Source organism: Sinocyclocheilus rhinocerous, unplaced genomic scaffold (genome assembly GCF_001515625.1).
Source record: "Sinocyclocheilus rhinocerous isolate Xijiao unplaced genomic scaffold, SAMN03320098_v1.1 scaffold2921, whole genome shotgun sequence".
NCBI classification, from domain to species: domain Eukaryota; kingdom Metazoa; phylum Chordata; class Actinopteri; order Cypriniformes; family Cyprinidae; genus Sinocyclocheilus; species Sinocyclocheilus rhinocerous.
In genome coordinates, this window is record NW_015655581.1 from 42,270 (window position 1) to 64,106 (window position 21,837).

General features: G+C 34.7%; 1 protein-coding gene across 1 annotated transcript in view; it reads right to left on the reverse strand.

The window, feature by feature from the left end:
- Positions 1 to 21,837, reverse strand: part of LOC107718680 (uncharacterized) — a 59,284-nt gene that overhangs the window by 35,617 nt on the left and 1,830 nt on the right. Inside the window, 5 exon segments of the mRNA XM_016525870.1 lie at positions 10,209 to 10,319; positions 17,060 to 17,092; positions 20,717 to 20,986; positions 21,110 to 21,506; positions 21,678 to 21,754. Of these exon segments, the coding sequence (XP_016381356.1) occupies positions 10,209 to 10,319; positions 17,060 to 17,092; positions 20,717 to 20,986; positions 21,110 to 21,506; positions 21,678 to 21,754 (888 nt within the window).

The window sequence follows — 21,837 nt, forward strand, 5'->3', positions numbered from 1 at the left end:
AACTCTCTCTGTGGGCTTGCTGTTCCTGCTTTGAAAACCAGGTTGTAGCAGAGAGCAGTCAAACAGGGTGGCAAAGTTTGAAAGATCATTTCCACACCATATGTATCAAGTTTCTATGGACAACAAAAACAGATGCCTTTTGCTTTTAGATAAAACAACTCTTCTTGTGCAGAACAGGAGGGTTAACATTAACATACAGTACACAGGAACTGCTTTTTCTTATCAATGTGTGAATGACAGTAAATTCCTTTAGACTCACAGGAAAAACAAGTTTTGTCATGTAATTGAACCGTCATATACTTAACAAACGTTTCCATTACACAAAAAGGAACAAATTCTCTCCATATCTATTTACAGATCTGAAAATGCTTGATTAGCTGTTTGTGACACAATAAGGTATACAAACTTATATATTAAGGTATAAAGGACGGCATTAGTGAAAGTTATTATTTTTTTTATTTTTTTTATTTCTGGTTACTTTTTTTCTGTGTAGCTGAATAATCCATTGTGTCATCACGTTCAGGTATAAAGGACGGCATTAGTGAAAGTTATTATTTTTTTTATTTATTTTTATTTCTGGTTACTTTTTTTCTGTGTAGCTGAATAATCCATTGTGTCATCACGTTCACAATCAGATGCACAGCTGTATCAGTGCTATGATTTGCACAACATATATTTTATTTGTAAAAGATGAGTTGGAATGTTGTTGCTGATTTTATGAGCACAACACGCACTGAAAAACAAATGTGTGGCATCTGGACAGATTACATTTTTCAACTGAATCAGTCAATTGTGCAGAACTTGAGGTGACGAAAATATTTATTTAAATAATATTTACCTAAAACACTTTTTAGTCAAAAAATTGTTTAATTAATTTTTTTTTCCCAGTAATTTTTAAAATATAGCCTATTTTGTCCCAGCAATGTAGATGATAAAGTACATAGATACGATTATTATTATGATTATAACTAATGTTAATCACTGATGGTCTGCTGAATCTGCATGCATCATGAAATGGACTGAACATGAAAGTAGTGAGTGTTGGGGATTGCATTTCATAAATGTCACAAATTCCAAAGACATTTAGCCTGGTTTATCTGATAAAACTTTGTTTCAATACAATAAAAATAATTAAATTAAAAGTGAAAAAAAAAATTGTGTTGGATTGCTAAAATGTGAGAACCTTTCATATCAATATCACTAAATTATTCATATTAAATTTATTTTATTTTTTATATAAAGCTAAGGATGGAAAGATTAGATAAAGTAATATATATACTGTATATATATATATGTGATATATGTACCTGAAGTTTGTCCATTGATCATTTCACCTGTTAAATACACAGTATAAACATAATGAATTAATATTGAATGTAAACCTACTTACAATATCATTGTAAAGCACATGACAAATAAAACTCTCACCATTAATCAGCAGCAGTAGAGACACACACAGTGAGATCAGAAACAAATAAATAAATAAATAACTTTACCTGAGATCAAATGCTGCTGAAGAACAAACTCAGGGAGATTCTCTCTTCAGCAGCTGAATACAGTGATGATGATCTGCAGCTCTCATGATCTTATCAGTGCCTTTAATAACTGTGGGTGGATCATTACTGGAACCAAGAGTAATCTCTAAACAATAACTTAAGTAATTTTCTCTTGTGACATGAAGATAATTATTTGAACGGATTCCTTTTGTGTAGAAATTCCTTGACTCTGTACAGATAGATGTGAATGTATGGAATGATGATGAGCAACTTTTTCCAAAGCAGCTTTACAAAAACAGTAAAACAAACCCTCCAGTGAGTGAGCTAAAGGTGACTGGAAAGATTCATGCTAATTAATTTAATAATCTGTTAATGAATTCTGTGTGTAAATCATGTTTAACCAATTACATTAAAAGCTTAATTTCATCCTAAAACCACTGGAAGCACACAGGTGATCAAGTAATATGGAGTTTATGAGATGTGCAAACTAACAAGATCATAACATAGCAGGTTAATAAGTCAATTAAAGGGTATCTAATATTTGGGTTAAAAAAAAATAAAGGGGGATAAAAAGAGAAAAAGCGACAAATAATGTTAATGGAACTTGATTTACAAAGACAGAATAGAATAAAATTAGGCTAAACAGGCAAATGTTGATACTTCCCTGAAGCAAGAATGTGTCACACAAAATGCATTTTAAAAATGTTGTGCACGGGCACATGTCCCATGGGCTGATCATGTTGTTTAAGCAAAAAAGCAACTTAAGGAAGTGAACACTGTATTCACATGCAGGTTTACCGGAGGTGCAGAATTACATTCTTTAGAAATGTTCTACATTCATCCACTGCACATTTTATTTCATCATTCAAAAACCCATGTCAAAAAACCATGTGATGCACATTAATGTGTCCTGACAGTAATGTCTCCTCTGGAACTATAATGAAAATATAGAAAGAATAAAAACCCATAAAACAAATTGTAAATATAAAAAGACTTAAATAAGCAGTCAAATTTGATGTAGATGTGTCAATGTAAAGTAAACTCTAATCTTACTTTCAAGAGTTTTGGGGAACCCTTTACAAATAAGTAAAAAATAAACAACAACAAAAACAATACTTTTACAGCATTTATCAATTTAGCTTATTTTTACTTTCTACATTACATTTTAAAAAGTTGAATACATTAACAGTAAATATATTAAATACTGTAACAAAAAGTTCATTTGTTAATACATTAGGTATGATGAATTAACAATAATAAAATGAAACTTCATATGTGTGAGTGTGCAGCAATGAAAAATGACAGAAATAATATCATTGAGAAATACTGAATGTGACTTTTCAAACTGGATAGCCAGGTTTACTGTCATTTTTATACATTATAAGACTTTCAGAAAACCACCAGACTGGATTCCAGACATGGAGCTGCAAATGCTGCTAGGTTTCTTAATTAAGTTGTCAAAGTGCATATATCAATCACTTAAAGTGGATTTTTTTTTTTTTTTTTCAGTAATTGCTGCAACCAGATGATCGAGATAAAAAAAAAACTACTTACACTGACTGCCACCACCAGTGTTGGGGAAAGTTACTTTTAAAAGTAATGCATTTCAATATTGTGTTACTCCCTAAAAAGCAACAAATTAGGTTAGTTACTTTTTATGGAAACTAATGTGTTACGTTACTTTTGCATTACATTTTATCATCTGGGCTGGGCTTGCTTGTTTGTTTTTAATATAAAAAGATTCTAATTTTAAAATGAAAAATGTACAATCTATTCAGATTTATTCCAGCTGTTTCTTAATTCTTTTCTCTTCTAATTAAATTAAAATATTTTTATTCCTGTCTAATCACTTTTAGTTTGTGTCACTTTCCATCCGGTTTGATCCAGTTACACAAAACCATCTGACAAAATCAACAACTTATTCATGGACCAGATCATGTTTCTATTTCTGAAAGTCTCATAATCATCAACATTTGCCTACAGAATGCTTGAGTGCTATATGACAGGTTCTTTCACCATATGAATTATTCCTACTACATTTATTTTTTCTACATATTTAATGGAAAGGATGGAAAAAGGAAAATGTAAATTTTACAATAACTACCTGTGCTTTGTCCATTTGTCACTTGTTAAATACACAATATAAACATTTGATTTAATATTATAAAATGATTTAGTTATTTTACGTGACAGATGATAAAACACTCACCATTAATCAGCAGCAGTAGTGACACACAAGACCAGAAACCTCACTGTGACGGAAAAGCCCCTCTTGTACCTACACACATATACAACATGAAACAGTTAAATTTTGTTAGTTTTTATTTTTGTGTTTATTGTGCAGACTAGTAAAAAACACCTTAAATTACAATGTTTACAAAGCAAAACTCAGGGAGATTCTCTCTTCAGCAGCTGAATACAGTGATGATGAACTGCAGCTCTCACAATTTGATCTTGCCTTTACTGGAACTGCCGGAAGTAATTTCGCAACAATTTTCATGTGACATACCTGTATTGGTTATTTTAATAGATTTTGTTTTTCTTGTATACACTAGCATACAAATAGAAATTAATGGAATGAAGACGAGTCCGTTTATTTGTTTAGCACATTTTCCAGAGATTTACAAAAATAATACCTTTAAACACCAAGTGAGTGAGCCAAAAAAAGAAAAAAAAAGAACCAACTCTATACAGCATTTAGTATCATAAACAAGCAACAATATTGAAATATTCCTTAACATAAGTTACTATTAATTCCAGTATATACTAATATGCATTTGAAATGAACAATCTATGAACAAATGTGAATTAAAAATAAATAGTATACTTTTAATTAACATTAACCTAGATTAATAAATTATGTAAAATGAATTAAATTTATTATTGACGTGTGTGAGTGTGCAGCAATGACAAATGACTGCTAGTTTTTATTATATTGAATATGTTTTAACCTTCCTCATCAACAACCATATAAAGAATTACCAATAAAACACCTCTGTATTCTGAACTAGAGCATAACATGTCTTCACTTCGTGAGAAGTAGTGTTCAAACTCGATAGGCAGGTTTTACCAGTCCTACAGGTTTTTCAAAATTGCAGAGCAACAGTGAAAAAAAAAATATATATATGTTTTTCAGAGAACCATTAGATCATATTTCAGACAAAGATGTTGCAAAGCTGCTTTAAAAAGTGCACTTGTCAATCATCATTATAATTATGTTTGGAACTAGTTGATCCCCAAGTCCTATATGGCCATCACTGCACTTACTAACATAACAGTAGGGATGCACCGATACCGATACTGGTATCGGTATCGGGCCCGATACTGAGCTCCTGTACTCGTACTCGTTAAAATGCCCCGATACCAAATGCCGATACCACACAGCATGAGATAAGCGCCATATTCATTCAAAGAAACACCGACAACAGAACAACAGACAGCAGAATGAAGTTATTAGAGATTAAGGATGTCTACGAAGTATATGTATGCAATGAATATAAAACAATCAGTATTATTGCCTGTATAGCTGATTTGTGCCAGCTGGTAAGCAAATCACGCTGAGTGTGTTGCGCGCGCGGCGGCGCAGATGCACGAGCTTGTCGAGTCCTTTCTCACAGACATCACTGGAAAGTTTGTAGTTCGGTCGGATATGTCAAAAAGAAGTAAGTAAAAACAGCATGCCCAGGAGACTACAGGCTGTCATTAAGGCTAAGGGTCACCCGACAAAGTATTGATAGTTGTGTAAATATTGACAGCTGTCTGAATAATTTTTGGTTGATTGTAATCTATTACATACCTTTCTATCAAAGTTATCTGACATTATCAAGCTGAATTTGTTCTGACACAGTTTAACTCTTGAGTTTTTGTCATTTTATTACCATTTTCTAAACTATAGCGAATAAACTGTGATAATGTGAGAAATGTTGAAGGTGTCTGAATAAATTTTGGTTTGACTGTATCTATTTGATAAATGAAGTTAACCAACTAACATTATACATACTCTTTTGGTTTCTGTACCCAATATTTAAAAAATTTAAAAATGCAATAAAAATATTGGTATCGGTACTCGGTATCGACAAGTACCAAAAATTAAAGTATCGGTATCAGGCGAGTACTGGAAAAAGTGGTATCGGTGCATCCCTACATAACAGTGTTAGTAATTTCATTCTCCGTTATCATGCAACAGTCAAATTTGTTGATTGCCGTTTATGCACATTATCACAAGTGGCAAAAATAATCAAATTAAAAACATTCATTTGCAGGTACAAAGAGAGTGTTAAACTACTCATATGAACATATGCAAATATCTCTTACACATTTAATGCACTCATCAGTTTCAATTTCTCTTTACATTTTTTATTAAAATCTAAACCTAGTAATACAAGAACAATTTTGGTTATTTATGAAATGGATGAACTTAACCCCCATCTTATAAGAAATAACACTTCAACTTGCAACATTCTTCAAAGCCATAAAATTTATTCAGAAATAGCCTAGCTTTTTTTCATTCTCTAACTGAAATGTCTAAAGCCAAACATGCATTCTTGGGAAAATTGTTTTAATTGGACACAATTTGAAATGTTTTCCTGTGCATGTCTCGGTCTTGTGTCACTTTAAAACATTACATCCTGTTTGATCAGCCACATAGCATCTATGAAATAAGCAAACATTTGGAAACCTGCAACCAGTTCACTACAACCACATCCATTAAAATATGCATGTAATATGCTACACATTTTTGTGGAAAAATACTAAAAGAGGGTCAGGACACTCATCAGAGGAGCAAGTATCAACATCAGAGAACCACACAGACAAGAAGCCTCAGATGCCTTCACTTGCTCTGGGACCCACTTATCTGTGAACAGGGAATATAATGAAATGCAGTGAATTGTAATGTATTCATGACAGAAACCTTTATTTACAAATAATTAAAATAAATGAAATGTTCACCTGTGTTCCCTTCAGACAACATCAGAGGACCCATGGATATGGAAGCACTGTCATGGAAGTCCAGAGACCTGCGCTCTCTCCGCTGGTGTCCAGAGTTACAGTCCTAAAAAACAAAAAGGGAAAATCCAGCTGTGAAAATCCCCGTTCAATATTGCTGATATTTAATCACATTTCTGAGTACATTTTTTGGAACGGTTATTTGTGAAAGTCTTGGCTTTTCAGAAATTGTTTAGTAGCATCACATTTGCTGTACATTCACTAGATTCACAAAACAATGTTTATGTTGGTAACAATGCCATTCTCTAAATCAGTTACTGCTTTGGTCTGTTTGCCTATAAATAGTTATACTAGTTTCCACCATTGTACCTCAAATGACATGAAAAGCAATCACTGTGTAATGTCAACATTGCCAAACTTTTGCAAGCTACTTCTAGTAAGACATACTGTTCAGATATCTTTCTTTCATACGTACATGTTGTTCGTTAGTGACATTCACACTGATACAGTGATCATCTGTAACCATCAGATTCATCTGTGCAGTATAGTGGAGCCAAAGCACAACTCATGTAATTACCAAAATAATGTGTAGATTTACACTTCAAACGCTAGAGGGCTAAAAGTACATAGTGTAGCTTTAACCATCATTTGTATATATTTAATTATACATAGTGAGGTCGGCAAATGGGGGAGGACTGTGGGAGCTGCGGTAAAGAAAGAAGTCGATTGATTAATAACAGCTGTTTCCACTTTCAGTGATGACAAGAGAGTGTTTAAAAAGCTCCAGAGCTGATGGGGGAGAGGAAGCTAGACTGACTGTGAGACGATGCTTATATACGGATTTATTTTTTTTGGAGATGATATTGAAATAGCTGCCTGACTGTGAATCCTTGTTTTCTGATTGAACCTTAATTTTGACACGATCAATTACTTTTAGTGAGTTTTGTAAACTCACAGTTGAGCAACGATTGCTTGACAGAAGGCACAGGTGAACAGCACAGTGCAGGTAAAGCTTAGTGGAGTTTGCAGTGAAGATAAACATCCTGAAGGAGAAACGGCTGGATGTCGAGATGCCGTTCTACAGCAGCTCCACTGTGTCATCATTTGGATTGGGACAGCTGAGAATATTAACAATGACAATCAACAAACCAAATTGTTTAACTTGAAAGACATTCAACTCAAAAGTGATTTCCTGTAAATCATCACACATTTTGCATTCTATGTACAAAAATGGAACCTTGTGCTTTAGTCCTGAAATATTGATAAATACAAATTTTTAGGAATCCTAAAATGATGTCAATTATTTATTAAATCTATCAAAAGTTTAAATGTTTTTTTTATTTTTTTTATGTTAGTTACAGTTAAGAATGAGCTTTAAAAAAGAAAGAAAGAAACAGCTTTACTCTGTGATGATGAGATCCCAGCGGAGACTGTAATCAGGATCATTCACAGGTGTAGCCCAACACGTGTCCATAACCGAGGCAAACTGGCGGCTGTCAACCCCCTCGACACGAACTTCCACATTCATCTTCTGGTCGAGCTCTGCATCCACTTTACCAGTGAAGGGCCGAGTAAACTCATCATCCTCATATGGAATCATCCGAACCTGATATCTGCCTTCACCAGCGGGAAGAGTCTTGTGCACAATGCTGTTAAAATAACGCCTTCACCAGCGGGAAGAGTCCTGTGCACAACACTGTTGAAATGTTCAAGATTCATAAAAAAAAAAAAACAGGATTTCCACTCAATCTATATTTAGAAATTTAGATATTGTAATAGCATTCATTATTGCAATATTATCAACTTGAATGCACAGACACTATTGGAAGAGAACTGAACTGAGCTGGACCATGACATCACTGAATCAACGATGAACTGACTTTAAATGAAAACTGACTGTTTACTATTGTCCTGTTTTTAGAGCTGTTTTATAACAGAATTGTATTTTTACTGACACTATTTTCCTGTTTAACACTGTGAAGCTGCTTTGACAATATGTATTGTATAAAGTGCTATAGAAACAACAGTGAAGACCATAGCATATATATGTTCTTAGAATAAATATTTACTCATTTTTCTACTGTGCATTATTTTTTCCTGCTTAAAAGGTTCCCACCTCTCCAGTGGGTTGATTTCCACATTCATGGAAAGTGTTTGTGTTTGAGAATAAACACAGCTGAAAGGAAGCTTAAGGATTTTCTCTCTGCTTATGAGACCTTCTGACCTCGGTGTCCCCAGAATAAAGTTACTATAGATGAAGTGGGTGCCGTTGGCCTGTGGACCACAGAAATATTATTTGAACATATCAATCATTTTATTTCACTCATTATGTTCACATATTTTCAAATAGCTTTGTATTGATACAATGTCAGTATAGCATACAAAAATTAACAGTATCTACTCTTCTTTCTCTGTTAACTGTAATGAGAGCTCTTAATTTATTTAGTCTTTTTGACAGCTCCAGAGCATTTGTTAAATATACAGGTTGTTTTTCTGCATTTTTTTGTATCTGCCCCCCTAGTCAGATCAATCCCAATGCATTATGAAGTTTTCATACCTTTGTGGCAAAAGGGAATGCCACAACCATTTCATCTGTTTTTTTTTTCTTGTTAAAAATGCCTTTATACTGCATAAACAGGCAAGTTTCTTTCTTTGTACAATAGCTTTGCTTAAATCATGAGACCCCATTAATAATGATTGTAAAGCGCTTTGGGTGTACAGCAATACACAATAAAGCGCTATATAAATGCCTCATTCATTAATTCATTCAAATCATTGATTTGACTAAACTCTCTTGTGAGTGAACATTTTATTAAAAGCCGTTAAAAGCTCTTTAGATGATAGAAATGTGCTTTATTCTTTTATGATTTTTTCCCCAAACATTCAGTACAAAGGTTGAGATGATATGCATTTCGTTAGCATGTATAATATATCCTACCAGAAGATTTGTGCCACAGATGTGTTCATCATTATCAAAATGGAATTCCACTCTGCCATTCCGGACCGTTCCTTTGCAGCTGGGATCATTGAGGTGTAAGACGTCAGCTGGAAAACCAGCCTCAAAGAGCTGACAGCGAGACACAGACATGGAGCCAGAGCTGCTTTCACAGGTTTCTGAGAACTCTGAGAGAATAAAAACATCCAAAAGATTATTAATGATAATAATAATAACTAAATAAACTGCAGAAAGAAAAAAACTATATTTTTGTTGTTATAGAATGAGTTTCACCAAAAGAATCTGGTCTGGTCTGGTCTGGTTCTCGTTACACAAACAGCCATAGACGCCGTTTTTCTCTCCACACCATTCATCCTCTGTGCAGTTGAGTTCAGCACAGGGCTCTGAAGGAGAGAACCAAAGAATGAATGAAATGATACAACAAGGGCATAAACTAAAATCATGTTCTGAATTTATGTACAAAAAACATCAGTAAACATATACATAAAAAATATTTCTCATAGAGTCACAGAACAATGTCAATTCATGTGCCACACACCCACAAATGTCTAATGTGATTCTTACTCATCTTTATTAAATCAAATAAAAAGTAATTAATTTGCTACACCCTAATGTAACAGTGTAATTAACTGGGGGAAAATACATTTAATGAAAATACATGTAAAATGGTATACTGGTACTTTACCAGTGGTTGATGTCTCATTAAGGCCTCTGACATCTGATGTGAGAAAGATTTATTTTAATGTCACTCATTTCCAAAAAAAATAACCCAAAGTAAATAAAAAGTGTATGTGGTTATATGCATCTACCTGTACAGTAAGCTCCACAACTCATAGGCTTGACAAACTCGTAAACATAGTAATTTCCGGGACAGGCTTTGACTCTTATAGGGTGGGATGTGTAAGTACAGCAGTCACTCACTGATAAACAGACCTGACGGGTGACAACTCCATCTTCCAGCTGTGGATGAGGGCCGTTGAGTGACAGTGGGTTAAAAGTGCCACACATGGACTGATTAACACAAGATTCCGGCATCTTAGCGTTTAGATTTTTGTATACCAGCCTGTACCAGCCATTCCACTCCACATTATAATCACACATTTTAATGTTGGAATAGTCTATGGTTCTCCAAGGCTCATCCAGACTGGTGTAGTTGTAGCAGGGATCAACACTTGGGGTGGAGAAAGATACTATTATGAAAAAGAGAGCATTACTTTATATACTGCAGATTAAATGAATTAAAGGTAATATGAAAACCTCACTACAACTTAAGATAGCATATTAAAAACAAAGAATTAATGAACATACCTGCACAATACACAGGAGCTGGGATTGAAAGAGTTGGTCTGGTATGATCACAAATTCACCAGTCTGATGTTAGTCAGAGGGTGTAGGTAGACTAATACCTGTTTTGCCTGCCGCCTACTGCTTGCTTATGACAAAAAGTGTAATTCACTTAGTCCTTTCCCGTACAACTTGTTAACATCAGCGATAGACAGAAATCAGAAGGTCTCCGATGACGTGCCTACTGCTCCTACCATTCATGAGCCTTCAGTTTGACCTATCCTGGCCGTAGATTTGCGGTAACAAAAGCCTCCTCACAGTTTACTAGTCATAATGATTTCAAGAAAAGTTCAGAATAAATCAAATATAACAATTTATTATTTGTCAGGTAAACTTGTATCATGCCAATTACATAATCAATTCAAAGATATCAAATCAATACAAGACATCAAATTCTCAAAGATAAATCTAAGAGCAAAGGATGCATACCTGACTTCAGGAAAATACATAGTATAGAGTGTGTGGACACATTCCATACTATGGGCTTTCTGGCTACAGAATCGCAATGGCTGATTTGCAACTTCCCCTTAAATACTACCAGAACAGAAACAAAGAAATCTTTAAATCAGTTGTAAAAACATAAAAGACCTTTTGTTTGTTTGGTTCTGTGATCCAGGGTCACACCTGGCTGGAGATAGATAAACATTCTCACAGACCCCTAAAGGGGGACACATCCCCTCCTCAGCACAACACAATTCTACAAAAGTTTTAAATCTTTCTCATAATATAAATGACTACTTTGAAATTGAAACCAATTTACCAATCGCACAAATTGTTTGTTTGGTTCTGTGATCCAGGGTCACACCTGGCTGGAGATAGATAAACATTCTCACAGACCCCTAAAGGGGGACACATCCCCTCCTCAGCACAACACAATTCTACAAAAGTTTTAAATCTTTCTCATAATACAAATGACTACTTTGAAATTGAAAGCAATTTACCAATCGCACAAAGACCTTTAAAATGACACCAAACATGAAAAGTTTACGATCATGAATCCTGAAGATATAGTAAATGTTTTATGTGAGCATAGCAACTTGTAATCATGAAATGCCCATGAGAAGGGTGCAACACTGGACATTTTCAAAATAAAGTTGTGACCAGTTGTGAAAAAATAGTTTGAGAAGACGCACATTAACTGCAAAACACTTTAAGAATGAAGGCAAAGAATTAAGTTGAAACTACCAGGAAGCCATTAGTCTCCAGTTCCACCATTTTCAGGAACTGCAACCTACCTGAAGTCTCCAGGAGGAAAAGATATCAAGTTCAGAGACACAGAGGGGGAAGAACTGCCTAATAATTATGCACATGTGAATACAAGGCATTTTCAGCCCTGATCAACAATTGCATATCATCTATAAATTATATACAGTCATAAAATCAACATCAGACTATCAAGCTTGCCTATTAACTTATATCGCACTGTGTGTGTGTGTGTGTGTGTGTGTGTGTACAGGTTTATATATCGTGTGTGTCTGTGTGTGTGTGTAAAACAAATTAATTGGTGTATCATATTACAATGACCTTGCTCAACAACTTATGGCAACTGAATATAATACTACACCATAATATAGTCTTTATCAGTAGTTTGGCCGCTTAGGGACCACTAGTAGAATAATCACTACGTGTTTAAAACAATTACTTATTAAATTATGTAACATGAAACAAACATACTTGAAAACGTTATCTCACAAACCGATTCCATTCAGTAAGTCACAGAAAATATTTCAAGTGATTTTTGATGCAGCCTGATGCTATTTTCAGGAAAGAGGACATACTGACGTACGTTCAGCCTCTCTCTTAAAGTCAGTGCTTCTAAACATGCATTTCCAGGTACTTTAGTAAGATGCAGAAATATTCAGAGATTGTCAAAGGACTGCTTGGACATGATCTTATCAGAATAGTCTGACACTAAATGACTTACCCAGCCTTTCAATGTCAGTTTCTCTTCACCTTCTTAAATTAAACTAAAACTAGAAAAAACAAGGATATTATATGAGGAATGACCGAACCTCACACATCTTACCTTATAAGAAAGACGTATTCAAACAGTGCAGCAACATTCTGCAAATCCATTAGAAATGAAAATAGAATGATATTTCTCATTCCATTACAGTACCAACTTTAAGGAAAATATGCCAAACAATTCCATTAAATTGCCAATATGTCTCTTTCTTGCCATTACTAAAAACAATAATTGATAACAAAAGGAAGACTATGAAGCTAGCTTGTTTACTCATCCAAATTCTTACTGCATTATCTCCACATCATATGCTTAGATATACTGGATAATATTCCAGCTGTTTCTTCAATTTTTTTAATTCTCTAATTAAAGATTAAATCTAAACATGTTTTCTTGGAAATACTATTTTAATTGAAAATGAATGTAATTGTCTTTTTCCCCCTGTCTAAAACTAACCTCAGCTTTGCATCACTTTTTCATTCTGTTTGATCCAAGTACACAAATGTGTTTGATATCATCAATTAAAAATATGGTTTAAATATTTGTTATTAAAGCACAACATCTAAAGTAAAATAAGATTAATGTAGTATATAGCAATTCACATAAATTATTAATTTGCTGAATCATTTATTTTTGTGCTTGTAAATAAACAAACAAAGGCCACACAAAATTATATTAAATATTTAGAAACCCACAACCAGTGTGGCCACATTCATTAACATGGTACAGGACAATATGCATGTAAAACACTACACGTTTCTTGTGGAAATATACTAAAAGAGGGTCAGGAAACTCATCAGAGGAACAAGCAACAGCATCAGAGAACCACACAGACAAGAAGCCTCAGATACCTTCACTTGCTCTGGGACCCACTTATCTGTGAACAGGGAATATAATGCAATGAAATGTAACATATTCACAGCAGAAATCAACAGAAACCTTCATTTACAATTGATTAAAATAAGTAATATTCACCTGTGTTCCCTTCAGACAACATCAGAGGACCCATGGATATGGAAGCACTGTTATGGAAGTCCAGAGACCTGTGCTCTCTCCAGTGGTGTTCAGAGTTACAGTCCTAAAAGAGATGTGTAACAAATGTCACTGAAATATAATCACAGTTCACAGAACAATAGTCTTTTGTGAAAGGAGTGAACAAAGTGTCCAGCAGAGGGCAACCAGAACAAGTATTTTATCAACCTTACATACTGACATTGAAGCATTTGTTTCAAGTTCTAACAATAAACCACACTATGTAAATGTTTTGTTTGAAAGCAACCAAATTTTTTATAATAAGCAAATACATCATAAATCCATCTTGTAACCATGCATTTGCTTTATCCTTCACTTTGCCAAGCTTACAATAATTTATATTGTAGAGCTGTCAATGTGTATTTTGCAGAAAACTATATGCACTGGAAAAAAAAAATTGAAGGATAAATTTCTCTCTAAAATTGCCTGTAAGTTGTAAAAGTAAAGGCTACACACAATTCTTGGTGGCTTTAATTAGAAAGCTTACGCTGTATAAAGTAAATTATACACTTTGTAAAAGTTTAAGTAGCCTAATGCTGCTTAAAAAACTATCATTTTAATGCTACTATCTTAAATATTGCATAACATTACTACAACTCAATGGGTTCAATAAAAATATCTGAACATAACCCAATTACATTGACTTTTTTTTACATAAGAAATGTATTTAATGTCTGAATTTTAAATGTATTAATTCATTAAAAGATAAAACAAAATCTGTTCTGCAAAAGAACAGATGAAACGTAAGATAAAGTAACATTGCCAATACACATACAGTATGGGAAAGTTATTTAGCATTGTATAGGTTGTACAGCGAGTATAAACTCAATTTATCTTAAAAAACGATGAGTCCTCAGTCTTTAAATAAAAACTGGTCTCGAGCTCTTCCCACCAAAACAACGCAGAAACATGGTGAATTAATAGTTCCTTATGAGCAATTTCAGCACATTTAACAAAGTTAAGCAATAAGCATAATTATCTCAACCAAAGTTCACACAGTTCTAGCACTCATATTGACATTAAATGTCTGCAGTCTGCCTATACTATAATAATATGTTTAAGAAATATACTTACAAGCGTTTTCAACACAGATGCAGTTCGCTAAAAACTGCGATCTGGGACGAAATAAGCTTAGCATGCAAACTCAACGGTGAGCTATATTAATAGTTTAACTCAGCTACATGTTAACTTGGTTATTCATATGCATAATAAAAATAAACCAACTACGTTAACAAACGTGCACATGGACATTATAATTAACTCGATAATAAGAATCCAGTGCAACCTGCAACAAGACACTACAAACGTTCCTAAATGGCTTAACAGTTGAATATTGCGCCACTGTAGTTTAATCGATATTCCTTAAGTTAAAGGTGACCTATCATGCAAAAATCACTTTTATAAGGTGTTTGAACAGTTGTGTGGTTGCAGTGTGTGAAAACAACCAGCCTATAATGGTAAAAATCCACACACTCGTTTTTTTATAATCCCAATAAATCATAAACAGTCTCTCCAAACGAGCGATTCCAGATTTCTCCCTATAATGACATTATACTAGGGAAAGTCCCGCCCATTTGTGACGCTCTCTGATCTATAATAGCATAGACCCCACCCTGAGAGAGAAGCAGCAGTCCGCCATTGCTGTTTTCTTGCTGTAGCTGCTGGAGATACACTGTCAGCACCAAAGGGGTGTTGTGTTTCGGGATGCACCAACGAACACAGGAGTCTCCATAGACCGCTGAGCACACGGTGGTTAAATTTAATTTACGAAGGAAATGTCCCGGAAAAAAACTGAAAAGTCCTATATGTTTGTGCTAATCATTTTATGCCGGACTGCCTCACAAACGAGGATCAGTTCAGCTGGAGTTGTGCAAAGATTGTTTCTGAAAGAGGGATCGATACCAACGCTTCGTGCGCGAACGTCAGCTCCAGACAAAGTAAGCATCACGCATCAAATTTTGTTTTCCAAAAGAGCTTCTTGGCTCTCTGTAAGGCTAATGTTGCTAAAGCTACCATTGTCTCTGTCTGTTTTCACTGATGCTGCCTTCACGTGCTACCAGAATGATTGTAATTAGGAATGTGCTCTGCCTTCACGTGCTACCAGAATGATTGTAATTAGGAATGTGGTAGTTAAAAATTGCAAATGAAAGCAATGTGAAGTTGACCGCTTGAATTTGTCGAGCTCATAATGTGATAGCACGCAAAGGCACCATGAGACCAGCTATGTTGTTATTTTTATCGCGCCGTGCTCCCCGTCTGTGTAATTCATAAACACGCATTTACTGCACAGTACAATCAGATTGCATAATATTGTCCTGTTTTGCCAGAGTATGAGCTCTTGAAGCTCCGCCCTCTTCTGAAAAGGGAGGCGGGAGCACCAGCTCATTTGCATTTAAAGGGACAAACACAAAAATGGCGTGTTTTGGCTCATACCCTAAAAATGGCAATTTCAACAAGCTATAAATATTATCTGTGGGGTATTTTGAGCTAAAACTTCACATACACACTCTGGGGACATCAGAGACTTATTTTACATCTTGTAAAAAGGGGCATAATAGGTCACCTTTAAATCTCCTAAATTGCGGAGAAAAATACTTCCGCTGGACAAGCCCACCAATTCTATTGTCAGAGTGGCGCATGCACATTTTTTACAAGGCTTTTTAGCATAAATTTTATTTGCATTTGTTATTGGTTTCTATCAACTGATTAGATGACAGAAGAAATTTCCATTGAAATGTACTTTTATTTGCACAAATAATTACAAAGAAACGGCAGGTAATACATCGCATTAAACTTGACGTTTAAGTAGAATAACTGAGATACTATACTAAATATACCCCAATAACATTTGTTGTACGGTGTACTTCTGTCATTCGTTCATGCAAGTTTATGTCATATCCATAAATAAAGAACAGAAGGACAGGCTACTATATACAGTGGAAGGTGTCATCGTAGCTTGAAGCCACAACAAATGAACCTCAAACTGAAAGCAGTTTTTAAGCAAAAAGGGAAAGAAACAGTACCTGTAATAAAACTAAAGGGGGCCAAAAGTACATAGTGTAATTTTAACATCATTTATACATATTTTAATTGATCTACATTTAATTACAACTACATTTAAGATCAATTATTCAAAAATGTAATTACCACGAGATGTTTGTAAACTCACCGTTGAGCAGCGATTGCTTGACAGAAGGCACAGGTGAACAGAGCAGTGCAGGTAAAGCTTAGTGGAGTTTGCAGTGAAGATAGCTTAGTGGAGCAGTGAAGATAAACATCCTGAAGGAGAAACGGCTGGATGTCGAGATGCCGTTCTGCAGCAGCTCCACTGTGTCGTCATTTGAATTGGGACACCTGAGAATAGCAATAATGACAAATTCTCTCATTTGAAAGACATTCGATACAAAAGTTATCTGTAAATCATCACACATTTGCATTGCATGTTCAAAAAAAAAATGGAATCTTGTGCTTTAGTTCTGAAATAGTGAAAGACAAAGTACCTAGAGCAATCCTAAAGGTGATTATGTTTAGAAACTGTAATAGAAACAGCTTTACTCTGTAACGATGAGATCCCAGCGGAGACTGTAATCAGGATCATTCACAGGTGTAGCCCAACATGTGTCCATCACCAGGGCAAACTGACGGCTGTCAACCCCCTCGACACGAACTTCCACATTCATCTTCTGGTCGAGCTCTGCATCCACTTTACCAGTGAAGGGCCGGGTAAACTCATCATCCTCATATGGAATCATCCGAACCTGATATCTGCCTTCACCAGCGGGAAGAGTCCTGTGCACAATGCTGTTGAAATGTTCAAGATGCGTAATTTTCATACTGTTAATTTTTATACTGCTTAGTTATTGTTGTTTAAAAGATTCCCACCTCTCCAGTGGGTTGATTTCCACATTCATGGAAAGTGTTTGTGTTTGAGAATAAACACAGCTGAAAGGAAGCTTAAGGATTTTCTCTCTGCTTATGAGACCTTCTGACCTCGGTGTCCCCAGAATAAAGTTACTATAGATGAAGTGGGTGCCGTTGGCCTGTGGACCACAGAAATAGTACTTAAACATGTCAACCTGTTTATTTTACTCATCAACCACTATCTAAAGTGTTTGTTGATTAGAGCTTTGCCTAAATCACTGATCATGATTGATTGACAAAAAAAAAAATAATAATAATTTTAAGTTGTCAAGAAAACTACTACCTTCTGTATTTCTTTACATGTAAAACTTTAGAGCAAGAGCAGCATTAGTAAATCAACATTAATTCACAGGTATGATAAAAAGGATGTTCTTTCAAAGTTTTTTTTTTAATCAAACATTCAGAGAGATAATAGTACATTTGAGTGGCCTATACATAATATATCCTACCAGAAGATTTGTACCACAGATGTGTTCATTGTTATCAAAATGGAATTCCACTCTGCCATTCCGGACCGTTCCTTTGCAGCTGGGATCATTGAGGTGTAAGACGTCAGCTGGAAAACCAGCCTCAAAGAGCTGACAGCGAGACACAGACATGGAGCCAGAGCTGCTTTCACAGGTTTCTGAGAAATCTGAGAGAATAAAAACATTGTCGGAATAAACAAAAAAAAAAGGTAAGTAATTACTTATAAAACTATATTTAAAAGTTTTTGTAGTTGATTGAGCTTCACCAAAAGAATCTGGTCTGGTCTGGTTCTCGTTACACAAACAGCCATAGACGCCGTTTTCCTCTCCACACCATTCATCCTCTGTGCAGCTGAGTTCAGCACAGGGCTCTGAAGGAGAAAAACCACAAAATGAATAAAATAATTAACGGGCATAAACTAAAATGACACTGTTACAAATATGGCCATTGACTGCTATTGTAGTTGGTTTATTCATTAAAAATGTCAAGAGTAAAGAACAATGTTAACTCAAGTGTATAAAAGTGTGGAAAACTCATTTATCAAAATATGAAAGTAAATGTCAAAAATGTATACACTACCATTCTAAAATTTGGGATCAGTAATTTTTTGCAAGAAATGCATAGTTTTATTCAGTAAGGACGCATTAAATTGATCAAAAGTGGAAGTATAGACATATATAATGTTTATTAAAATTTCAATTTCAAAATTCGAAGAATCCTAAAAACATTTATAATAATAATAATAATAATAATAATCAGAAATGTTTCTTGAGCAGCAAATCAGCATATTAGAATTATTTCTGAAGGATCATGTGACACTGAATGGTGTAATGATGCTGAAAATTCAGCTTTGATCACAGCAATCAATTCCATTTTACTAAGTGGGTGCCGTTGGCCTGTGGACCACAGAAATAGTACTTAAACATGTCAACCTGTTTATTTTACTCATCAACCACTATCTAAAGTGTTTGTTGATTAGAGCTTTGCCTAAATCACTGATCATGATTGATTGACAAAAAAAAAAATAATAATAATTTTAAGTTGTCAAGAAAACTACTACCTTCTGTATTTCTTTACATGTAAAACTTTAGAGCAAGAGCAGCATTAGTAAATCAACATTAATTCACAGGTATGATAAAAAGGGTGTTCTTTCAAAGTTTTTTTTTTAATCAAACATTCAGAGAGATAATAGTACATTTGAGTGGCCTATACATAATATATCCTACCAGAAGATTTGTACCACAGATGTGTTCATTGTTATCAAAATGGAATTCCACTCTGCCATTCCGGACCGTTCCTTTGCAGCTGGGATCATTGAGGTGTAAGACGTCAGCTGGAAAACCAGTCTCAAAGAGCTGACAGCGAGACACAGACATGGAGCCAGAGCTGCTTTCACAGGTTTCTGAGAAATCTGAGAGAATAAAAACATTGTCGGAATAAACAAAAAAAAAAGGTAAGTAATTACTTATAAAACTATATTTAAAAGTTTTTGTAGTTGATTGAGCTTCACCAAAAGAATCTGGTCTGGTCTGGTTCTCGTTACACAAACAGCCATAGACGCCGTTTTCCTCTCCACACCATTCATCCTCTGTGCAGCTGAGTTCAGCACAGGGCTCTGAAGGAGAAAAACCACAAAATGAATAAAATAATTAACGGGCATAAACTAAAATGACACTGTTACAAATATGGCCATTGACTGCTATTGTAGTTGGTTTATTCATTAAAAATGTCAAGAGTAAAGAACAATGTTAACTCAAGTGTATAAAAGTGTGGAAAACTCATTTATCAAAATATGAAAGTAAATGTCAAAAATGTATACACTACCATTCTAAAATTTGGGATCAGTAATTTTTTGCAAGAAATGCATAGTTTTATTCAGTAAGGACGCATTAAATTGATCAAAAGTGGAAGTATAGACATATATAATGTTTATTAAAATTTCAATTTCAAAATTCGAAGAATCCTAAAAACATTTATAATAATAATAATAATAATAATAATCAGAAATGTTTCTTGAGCAGCAAATCAGCATATTAGAATTATTTCTGAAGGATCATGTGACACTGAATGGTGTAATGATGCTGAAAATTCAGCTTTGATCACAGCAATCAATTCCATTTTACTATATATTCAAAAAGAATTATCTGTTTTTTAATTTTTTTTATAATTTTTTTTTATTATTGTAATATTTCACACATTATTTTTTGGACTATTTTCCTCAAATAAATGCTGCTTTGGTGAGCATGAGAAAAAAAAAGTAACTTTTCTCGAACATTTCTACAGTAGTATACACCAAGGCTCTCTTAGCATATTAGTGAAACAGTACAGTACTTTACCAGTGGTTGATGTCTCATTAAGGCCTCTGACATCTGATATGAGAAAGATTTCTGTTAATGTCACTCATTTCCAAAAAATAATCCCACAATAGTGAACAAAGTGTATGTGGTTAGATCCATCTACCTGCACAGTAAGCTCCACAAAACATTGGTTTGACAAACTCGTAAACATAGTAGTTTCCAGGACAGGCTTTGACTCTTATAGGGTGGGATGTGTAATCACAGCAGCCACCCCATGGGAGACAGATCTGACGGGTGACAACTCCATCTTCCAGCTGTGGGTGAGTGTCGTTGAGTGACAACGGATTATAAGTGCCACACATGCCATAATTAACACATGATTCTGGCATCTGAGTATTTTGACCATTGTAGAACAGCCTGTACCAGCCATTCCACTCCACATTATAGTCACACATGCCATAGTAGTAATAGTTACTATAATAAGGATTGTCTGTGGCTCTCCAAGGCTCATCCAGACTGGTGTAGTTATAGCAGGGATCGATGCTTAGAGTGGAGAAAGGTACTATTATAAAAAATAAAAAAAGAGAAAAAGACTGTTATATAGTGCCAAATAAATTATTCCAAGATAATATTATGAAAACCTCAATATAAAAGCATGTAAAATACAAATAATTAATGAATGTACCTGCACAATATACAGGAGCTGGGATTGAAAGAGTTGGTCTGGTAAATTTGTAGACGTAATAATTTCCAGAACAAGCTTTAACTTGGATTGGTTCAGATCTGTAGCGACTGCACTGATAATCACGAGAACCAAAAATTTCACGATTAACAACTCCATCTTCTAGCTGAGGATGAGAGCCGCCAAGATACAGAGAACTAAAACCTCCACATGACATGTAAGTCATACACCACTCAGGCATCTGAGCACTTGATCCATTAATGAAGAGCCGATACCAGCCATCCCATTCTACACGAGTGTCATCATGATCAGAGATGTATCCATACATGGACCAGTAATTGAGTGTGCTTCTCCAGTAGTTGTCAAGTATGTTGTAGTTATTGCAGGGGTCATAATCTGTGTTAGTGAGAGACCAAAACAGACCAGTTATATTTCAATGAGCAACTTCATGAGTGCAAATCTAAACTAATCAAACACATTAACAAACAAACATGAGATTTCACTTTCATTGCCAAAAAAAGATAGACAGACAGACAGACAGACAGATAGATAGATAGATAGATAGATAGATCTTACTCAAGGTAATGCTGGATCCAGTAATTATATCTGGACTTACAGTGGAAATCGACCGTGAAATGGTGCTGACATCTGAAAAGGAGAACATTCGAGACATGAATTACATTTATGTAATTTTAAAAGTTTTGAAAGACTTTGTTTAAAAGACAGAGTGA